This window comes from Pempheris klunzingeri, chromosome 23 (assembly GCF_042242105.1).
Source record: "Pempheris klunzingeri isolate RE-2024b chromosome 23, fPemKlu1.hap1, whole genome shotgun sequence".
In the NCBI taxonomy this organism is placed as follows: Eukaryota; Metazoa; Chordata; class Actinopteri; order Acropomatiformes; family Pempheridae; genus Pempheris; species Pempheris klunzingeri.
The window spans coordinates 5,361,860-5,372,245 of NC_092034.1; the positions used below are offsets into that span (position 1 = coordinate 5,361,860).

At 39.9% G+C, this 10,386-nt stretch overlaps 1 protein-coding gene across 1 annotated transcript; it reads left to right on the forward strand.

The window, feature by feature from the left end:
* Positions 1 to 6,333: 6,333 nt before the first annotated feature.
* pnp5a (purine nucleoside phosphorylase 5a) lies at positions 6,334 to 9,943 on the forward strand. The gene is made up of 6 exons (XM_070854679.1): positions 6,334 to 6,593; positions 7,827 to 7,996; positions 8,084 to 8,187; positions 8,366 to 8,541; positions 8,724 to 8,914; positions 9,186 to 9,943. Exons 1-6 carry the CDS (start codon positions 6,571 to 6,573, stop codon positions 9,410 to 9,412), a joined length of 891 nt encoding a protein of 296 aa, XP_070710780.1. The 5' UTR covers positions 6,334 to 6,570; the 3' UTR covers positions 9,413 to 9,943.
* The last annotated feature ends 443 nt before the right edge of the window (positions 9,944 to 10,386 follow it).

Below are 10,386 nucleotides of genomic sequence, written 5' to 3' on the forward strand. Positions count from 1 at the left end.
TTTAGGTGTGTTTGTGCTTTTTTCCCTGTAATTTCTTATAATTCTAAATTAGTTAAGTGAGTATTGACTAGCAGAATCAGATCACTTGTAAGGAAGATTTTTTGTTTTAACTTTATTTAAAAAGGAAAAATGTTAAGTCCATTGTAAATCTTGAATTGACTTTCAGATTGCATTTTATTTTACATGCATAAAAAATTCAATTATTATGATGATTTGAAATATATGTGTGGCTTAGAAAGATGGATAGCACCACAAAACACAAGCTTTGAACTATGAGATGGCACTTGAAACCCTTTTTGAGGATATCTTTTGCAGAGTGTGCAGTAGAAAGTGCCCCCATCATAAACTCTTGGAAAGCTGTCATAAGGGACAGTTATTTGCACCTTTTGCATATTGCTGCTCATGTAACAATGGGAGTGTTAGAGGAATGTGTTCTCATAACAAGGACTGTCACACACTAACGGCATTTTGCACTTGCCATAAATGTCATGACCTAGTGTAGATTCACAGTCACTGACTCACTTTTATGTAACTTTATTGCAGGAGTGACACCAGGAGACACTGACTGAGAAACTAATGCTCCGTTTCCCTCGAATTATACTTTTATTTAAAGTCATATTTCAGTTTTATTGCTCTAGGAGATAAAGTATCAAGGCTGCAAAGCAAAATCTGATATTCGTGTCTCTGAGCCATTTATTTATGTAGGAATTGTATGTATCTGTCTATATATAGAGACGTAAAAAATATTTACATGTATATTATTCAACCATATCTTTATAATATTTCCAATTGTTTAAAAAAGGCAGCAATGCAAAGAATTGCCGTGAAAAACATTTCATTTGCTCTAATAAAGATACAGTCTTTTCTATTATTACTTTGAAATTCCCATATTTTACATTTATGATTTTTTATAAATTCAAAATTACATATATTTATGCAATTCATTTGAAGTTGTGTTTTTGGACAGTTTTTGAATAGTAATAAATGTTGAGCATTTACTCATGTCGCTCTGTTTTGGTCTCCACCAACTCCAAAATGTCTGGTTCTTTACCTGCTAAATGTTCTGCTATGTTCACCAGCTATTTGCTAACCTTGCCTTTCTGCTGTTGGTTTCAAAAGTCTTTTAAAAATCTCGTTCAAACTTGAATGTCTATCTGGTTTGTCCTTAAGTGACACCACAGGTCAACAGGATGGACATTAAGGTAGGACTGTTTTATCAGTCTCCAGAGATAAAAACATTCCAATAATCAGCTAAGAGTCTCGTAGGGCTTCGCTTCTACAAAAACGCATCAGTCATGTTTGTCATGAAAAGTTTAACTATCTGGTTAATTTTACAAACATTTCTAGACTTTGCATGTGCTTTGTTAAAATCACAAGGTTGTCTGAATAGATTATCATTATAGGGCTCTGTCTATTCACTATATCTTCACTATACTGTATCAATTTCTGTGGTATTTGAAAGATATGTCCTTATGGGGCACGTTGAGTTTTACCGTTTAAATTTACTTTGTTTTCATTTGGACCATTAGTGACACTGAGTGTGTAATGAGTACCCTCACGTGCAGTGTGACTCCCATTTAAATTCTGCAGTTTCCAGTTCTGCAGGGAGGTGCTTGAGTGATAAAAAGTCAATTTCTTTCAGCATTTAAATGAGAACTCTTACTCTGGTTGTGGTCTGCAGGAAACGATGAGTCGGTTTGATGTACAATTGTGTGGGAATCTCCTTTTTTTGCGTCACTACAAATGCACTATATGCACTGCAAACAGGATATCCCTCTTTCCCACAAAAAAACTGGTTCGTGATTTTGAAAATGGGGCATTGTGCACACTGGGTCTACCTGTTACACTCCATCTGTCCCATAAAATCAATATTTGGTGTGAGTTAAGCAGATTTGTTATTGGGACTGGGCGTGTTTGCTTGTAGGACACTGGGAGCAGAACAGTCAATTCTTTACAGTTCTGGAAAAGAGTCAAGGCCAGAGAAAAGGCTAATTTAGGTCTTTTCTGCGGCGATAACAAAACCTACAGAGTGAAATAAAAGAGAGCATGGTCTGTGTTGACATGTGTAAACTACTTATGTCACCACGCACCCATAAGATTAAGCTGCTCTTCTGAGGGTCAGGCAGCCAAAGCACTTAAGTCATCATTGTTTCTAATATTCTCTTATCACTCAGTGTCTTTTTATTGTTCATAGGATGTTTCCGACAACAGGCCAGAATGAGGCATATAAAATACAGTCAGTACAATAATATAAAAGGAAAAGCAATATTTGCTGTAGACATACTACAAATAAGTGATCTGCATCATCTTGAACAATCAAAAGACCAAACCTGGCCAAACTTAAAGACTGCTGATAACAGCAGGGAGTTAAAAGTTTGTGATATAAACCCGTGTAAAGCTTTTTAAATCCTCATTTAAAGAAGAATATCTGAAAAGAATTTGTCTTTTGAGGCTACCAAGGAAGCTGCAAGAAGTCTGATGACCTAACTTGCCTCCAGTGATGTCACTTACGTCAGCGTCATTTGAAGCTGAATACGACATGTTTGAAAATTTGGAGTAAAAAAGGAGTGAGCTCACCAGACCTCTGTAGTCCCCTCCTCATCTCTGCCTGAGGCTCGATAAGATAAGATAAAATAAACCTTTATTCGTCCCACATTGGGGAAATTTGCAAATTTGCTGCAGCAAAGAACAACAGTGCAAAGACAAGTTAAACAACAGGTGCCTATATAAGTAGAATATAATATAAATAGAGTAAAAAAGCTATGCAGTATATACAAATATAACAAAGAGATTGCATGTAGTAGAATGGATGAAGTGATGAATTATTGCTCCAGTCAGCAAAACAGTATTGCACAGACTAGAATGAGGATAAGATATTGTACATGAGTCCAGCTGAATTAACTGTTCTGACTGTACAGTGTGACAGCAGCAGGAAGGAAGGATTTGACATGGCTGCAGAAATCTGCGCAGTTTGAAACTGATTTCAGGTCAGGTTTTCACCGTGTGAGAAATCCTAGCTTGCATTAGTTCTGGCAGATTTGCAAATGAAAATTGGCGTGGAATGCACATCAGGATACACATGACATTATAAACCGGCATGTCTCTTCTGCAGGGTCTGCTGACATCGTATCCCATGTCTGACCAATGTCTAGCATGAAAAGACATTTAAAAAGCTGACTGTGGGGGTGTATCTGTGTTTATCTTGGTTGAACCTTGCTTTAAAGGGATAGTTCAGATTTTCTAAAGTGGGGTTATGTGAGGTACTCATCCATTGTTAGTGTATTATGGACAGTTCCTTTGAGGTCAACATGTCCCCAGTTTGGAGAAGGAGAGTCCTGCCATAGACACTGTATGTAAAACATGTGATTCTGTCAGTAACGTGATTCACAACCAGTGATTAGAAAGTTACACTTTACACAATAATGACGAGGAGGTTATTTGATTTTTCTTTGAAGGATCCAGCACCCTTTGAAATGGAGAGAGTTTTAGAAAGTAGATCAAATTGAGTAAGGAGTCATGTGGCTCTTAAAACCTTCTAGGGCAGAGGTTGTAGCTGGTATCTGTGTGCTAGAAAGACAGAAAGTGTATATCAGTGGGTTCTCTGAAAGACAGAGCCTTTTTCAGGAGGTGTTGCCTCCAATTTTAGTCAGAAAAGATCAACATTTTCCTCAAATATTGTCCCCAGCTGGTGAAATCTGACAGCCAACTGTGTGACTGCTCCCGTCCTGCTATCATCAGCGTCTACGTTAGGATGATCCTCAGGAACATTTTTATTGACATTATATTCAGCTGTAAAAGTGAGGACCAGGTAAACAGGTTAGTGTTGGGCAGAGTGCTGCAGTTAGACGGCCCCCACTCATTGGCTGAGCCAAAGGCGTGTTAGTCATGACAAAGGGGAGGGAGGAAGAGTTCAACGGGTCAACAACTCCCGCCAGGGGTGCCAGACAAAGATAATATTTGTCCTTAAAAGAAAAAAGAGATATGAAGAAGCCATAGCCTAAACAAAGAGGAAATCATAATACACACCAAGGCTGACGAGGGTCCTCCTTCTGTGTCGATGCCAAACAACAACTCAAGGTCCAACAACATCAGGCTGGATGTTGTGCTGTAGGCTATCCATGTTTTGGTTGGCGTTAACCTTTGACAAGCCTATGATGGTCTTGGGTCTGTATTTACCTGTATACTCCTGGATAAGTAAACCAGGGCAAAGGTCAATAACTGGCTTACGTTAACTCACGTAATGATTACAGGTTGACCGTCACCGAATGCGTTTTACTGTCCTTTTGGGAACAAACCATTTTACAAAAATATAGATTGGATAAATGTTGTTCTCACTTAAAAAGTGGTAGGGGTGTTATGTAATATTTGTCAGTGGTCAGTACAATTTGCATTCATATTATTAAGTCATATTAACAGAAATTGCACAAGTCTCTGGCCCTAAAACTACCACAAGAGGTTTCCCAGAGAGACAACCACGAAGCACTGCTATCATTGTGAACCTACAGAGAGTACATTTATTCAAGCACAATGTTGAGGCACTTGTAACTCCATTTTCTGTTTTTCTACTTGTACCCCACTAGATTTTGGAGATACATATTGTCCTTTTTTACTCCACTGCATTAATATGATGGCTAGATTTTGCTGATTAACATTTTGCATTGTGCAAACTTGCAAAAGTCCTAAAAGTCTTATTTTCTTTTTAAAAAAGTGACAAAATCTACCATTGCAGTAAGATAATTTCACACTTTTTTAAGTCAACTCATTTTATGAATTTTCCAGAATAAGGTGAACATTTTCCCATATCAAGAAAGACACATTTTATAGAATAAAGATAACATTAAGTTTAAGAATTAGTAGAAGAATCTACTAATGTATGTTTTCTGCTGTTTCAGACTTGGCTCGCTTCCTTGCATGTGTGTCCGTTGCTGCTTGATGTACCATTCCACTTCATATTTATTGTATTATGGCGGATCAATTACAGGACGTTCAGTCCAGGTGACATTCCTCGTGATAGCGTGGAGTAGTATAGTCTGTGTGTGTGTGTGTGTGTGTGTGTGTGTGTGTGTGTGTGTGTGTACAAACGCAACATATCACATGAGTAGCATACAATGTGGTGCCATAAATGAGTCAATCAAAGGAATGCCGCGTTCATTAACAACTTACTGGGCTTTTAATCAGCCTCATTTACAACACACAAACACCTCGAACAGGACGTGTCATGTCTTACTGGCAACAACAGCAAAAGCACACATCAGAATCCATGTTAAAGCAATGTACAGATGGGGAGGAGGGACATGGGGGGGGCAAAATGTCATAAACACATGTCTGGAAGTTGCTGATAATGAGCAATGCAAACTAAACTCATCAACTCGTGTTTTTTTATCCAAAGTGCTGAACAATTCATTACCAATGCACACTCACAGGCACGGTTACCTGATTTTCAACAAGGCACTTAAGGTGAAGGTACCTAAAATAAGGTAAATAAACTTATTTATAAAGTTATTAATATACGTATTTTTGTTTTCAACACACGACAGCAGCAGTTAAAGAAATATTCAACATAAAAAGTAGTATTTGATTATTATACTGTTACATTATTCTGTTATATTGTACTGTTGATTATACTGTCCATAATGTTTCTCAAGAAATGGACAAATTGGAAACAGCATAACCACTATAGTAACTCTGGACTGCAGCATAGGTATAGTAAATTTGTTATACAGTGCAGCAAAGGTTTTGGATGAAACATTTTACTCTGCAAAGTAACTTTAATTGTCCGACAGATGTCGTGGATGAGAAACGAAAAGGAGCAGAGGTCTACAGTTAAACATAAAATGGAGATAGATTGTGCTCAAGCATAGTACTCTGGTACTTAGTTACTGGCATTAAGCCTGTGTTGACATATGTGATAACATATCAATACATGAAGATGAAAACAGGAGCGACAATCAGATAACATCGGACACGTGATGTTCAAAACTAAATGTGAAGTCATGCTGAAAATGCAGATCGTTCTGCATTGGGGAGAATAACAATAATGTTGATCAGTGAGAAGCTGATTGATTATTACTGAATGGGTGTCGCAATAGCTGTCATTTTCCTTATTCCTGCTGACGATGATGTGGACGTCAGGATTTAACGTGGCTGGTGTGACCACTGCTGCTGCTGAGAAGAGGGAGGGGGGTGTAATATATTTCCTCTTCTAAGTTGCATACTATTTTGAAGGTGTGGCCGTCCAGCCAATGAGGCTGCAGCAGCCACATGCGTCATCCTGAGCAGAGAGGGGCTGGGTGGAGGGGGTCAGGGTGCTCTGGGCTCTATAATAAAAGCCGGCAACTGCGCCTTTACTCCAGACACAAGTGAGAAGAACCGAAGACTTTACCAGGACTCCAAACCAGAAGAAAACTACTTTTTGAAAACAAAAAATTTCCCCTGCTTGTCTATAATATTTTGCATTTTCAACAACCGGGCTCTGATTCAACGTTTTGCCACTTTGGAACTTGAATTTCTGCACTAAAAAAGTGCCACAAACTTTTCTTACCTCAGCAGACACTTATTTCATCATCCACAATGTTTCCAGAGGCAAACAAAGGGTGAGTACATTGAAGAACAAATTGTCCTCTCTCTTTCTCTCTTCTCGTGCTGCTGAGCACATGGCCCCTTCATGGGCAGAATATATCAGGAATTTTTGGTGGGAGGCCAAATAAAATATGCACTTGGGCTGTGGGGAGCAGAGGCTGAATGAAAAACCACTCATTTAGTCCTGAGGGAGTCCTCCACCGAGTTAAACAGCCTTTCACAGTTCTGTTCAGTGACTTTATAGCACATTTTTGCTGATTATTGGTGATATCAATACTCCTTATTAAGACAGGACTTGCGTGCTTTGTCTTTAACCCTTTCATGCACAGAGGTCAAAAGCTTTCCTTGTAAAAAAGTTTTCTTGTATATGCATGAGTTTTGATGGCATAGTTGCACCTCAGCCACTACAGTGGATGTTATTGCATCATCTTGTCCACTGCCACCCAGTACCAAGCCATTGCAAGTGGAAAAAAAAGAGTGATGCCGAAGATGGTCGACAGGCATCCCAGAAACACCAAGTTGCTCAATTTTTTCAAGGATTCATGCAATTGCTAAATTTTTCAAGTATTGATTTTATATTGGGAGGAAATGATGATTAATCACATGTCCACTGAAGTGTACATCATGCATCACTGGCTATATTTCAACTACTGGACATGTAAATATATCTATAAAATATGGGTTGAAAAAAATAAAGTTCAAACCTTGTTTTTCATGCCTAAAGATGAATAAAAAATCCTGACTGAGGTTATCATAATTCATGCATGAAAGGGTTAAGAACACTTGAGTGGAGGAGAAACTAGCGGTGTGTCAAATGAATGGAATTTCAGCAGACGAGCGAGTGCAATATTTCAACTCAGCAGTACAAAAAAAGTGTGTGTATGTCACCACTGAAGCGCACGAGAGGCGTGATACTGCTGTGACCCTGCAGGAATGTGTGTGTGTGTGTGTGTGTGAGTCATCAAAAGTCATGTCCTTATTAGTAGCGGCTCTCAGATTAGGCATGCTGTCCAGAAAAAATCTCTTATTCTGTAATCTGATAGTAATGATCACATCACATGTTATCTAATGAACAAAACAGGCAAAGAGAGGTGAATGAAAACCCTGGAAAAGCTGACATTATTGCAGAAGACATGCCTTGAGTCAAAAATACTATGTATACTATATGTGAAAGTCACTATTAGATACATTATTGCTGATCTTCACATGGACAGTTTGAGTATTAATTTGCTTTTCATGTCATGCAGCTACAACTATGAGGACTGCAAGGCCACCGCTGATTGGCTGATGGCCCAGACAGACATCCGACCCGCGGTGGGCATCGTGTGCGGCTCGGGGCTTGGAGGACTGGCTGACATGTTAAAAGACCAGGTGGCCTTCAACTATAAGGACATTCCCAACTTTCCACAGAGCACTGGTGAGTTTAACTACAACAAATCTCCCACTTTCCAACTCGTTAACAGGTACTGTTGATATTTACTGGTTGTGTTTTCTTCCCCTGCAGTGCACGGACATGCAGGTCGGCTGGTGTTCGGCACCTTAAAGGGAAGACCATGTGTTTGCATGCAGGGGCGCTTCCACTTGTATGAGGGCTACCCAATTCAGAAGGTGCGCAACAAGAATGCATTCAGTCACTAGGGTTTGACATCATTCAGGAGCAATTTACCATGAAATCAGTGGCTTCAGAAATGTTCCAGTCACGCTGGTGAAAGGCCCTTTACATCAAAGTGCCCTCTGAATGGTTATGTAATGTCTATATTTACACACTGAATGTGTGTGTTTCCAGATTACACTGCCCATACGCATCTTCAAGCTGCTCGGTGTGGAGACAGTGATGTTGACCAACGCAGCAGGAGGCCTCAATCAGGACTTTAAAGTGGGAGACATCATGATCCTCAAAGACCACCTCAACATGCCGGGCTTCGCTGGCAACAATCCGCTGTCTGGACCCAACGATGAGAGGTAGGACAGTGAGTGTGACAATGAGCATGAACAAAGCAAATGTGTAACATTACTTACTTAATTAGGCATAATTAGGCCTGTTAAGCCTGCTTGCAGACATTCATCAATATTAGCCTCAGGTCTCCTCTGGCTTTTGCCCTCACTCAACCTTCCACCTGTACTTCTATTCCTTTCTCTCGCAGGTTCGGTGTGCGTTTCCCCTGCATGTCCGACGCCTACGACAGAGAGCTGCAGCAGCTGGCCTTGGACGTGGGACAGGAGCTCGGCTATGGAGACTTCCTGAAGGAGGGTGTCTACTGCGTGCTGGGCGGACCCTCGTTCGAGACCATTGCTGAGTGCCGTATGCTGCACAAACTGGGCGCTGATGCCGTTGGTGAGCAGCTTTTATGTACTTCATAGTGGTGATTAGATACCAATACAGAATATCTTATACAGTTCAAAGGGCGACCATGATAAATGAAAATGTACCTTTAAAGCTGCATTAACTTTAATGCAAAAATACCTCCATTATTTGGTCATATTTATTTTGCTTGTCAGGTACTGAGACTTCTTCTGTGGGGCATCAAATCAGTAGTGAAAGTGAGCACTTTATATCAATATAAACTACATATATAAACACTTTGAATGTTTTTTTTCCCCGCTAGGCATGAGCACAGTCCACGAGGTGATCATTGCGCGCCACTGCGGCATGCGTGTCTTCGCCCTCTCGTTGATCACCAACCAGGCGGTGATGGACTACGACAGCCAAGAGAAGGCCAATCACGAGGAGGTCCTTCAGACGGGCAAGCAGCGAGCGGAGCAGCTGGAGCAGCTGGTTTCCACCATGGTGACCAGGATTGAGCACAACAACAACAACAACAACTACGCCTAAGAGACGCCATGCTCGGCCAGGGGCACTCGAGCTTGTCAGAAGCTAGATTTTAACCTTGCAGTGTGACTGACGGAGACTTTGAGTGGTTATGGATCACATGTAATGCTATTGAGGATTCAGGAATCCCACTTAGTTTATTTATGTGAGCAGTTAGTCTGTTTTTAGTCTTAGGTCAAAAGGTAATAGCATTGTAGTCCTCTCAAGAATCTCACTGCACACAACCTTTATTTTCATGTCATTGTGCCTTAATATCTGACATTTTACATTCCTCTCCAGATGAAAAAGTTGCTTCCCAGTTTTTTTTTTTCTTTTCTTGTTTGTTTCTTGTATCCTTTTAAACAAGGTGTACTTGGTCTAACTTAAAATACATGATCAGTTTGTATAAATGTCTGCAAGTTAACTTAACAATGAGCGAAAATCTGCTGTAAATCTTAATATTATGATGTTGTTGAAATGTGTACATTAAGGTATTGGACTGAACTTGTTTTTTTAATATTAATGTTGTTACTAAAGGTACTATTTATTACTATATTAAGTTTGTTTGTGTTGTTCTTTGGGGCGTGGAGGGGGAGCAGTTTTTTACTCATTTTATTTGATCATAAAAATAATCACTTATCTTAGACTTGATTTTTAGATTCAACACAAATACTAAAGCTGCAAGCAGCGTTGGAGGGCCCTCGCACCTTCGTGCACGTCGGGGTGTGTGGCGGCTTTTTTGGACAGTGCATGAAGGAGTTACATGTCACTTCCTGTGTTACCGATGTGGCGCTAGAGTACAGCCACTAATCACGTCCTATATTCCAGTATATGAAGTGTTGACTACAGTGTGAAAATTTTATGCAAATCAATGATTATTGGCACGGAGGTCTTACTTTAGCTAGAAACCCCATTGAAGCTTTAAAACATTCACCATCTTGTCCTCTTTCAGTCCATCATTCAACCTCCTTCGTGCCATTCACCCTTTCATCACGGTC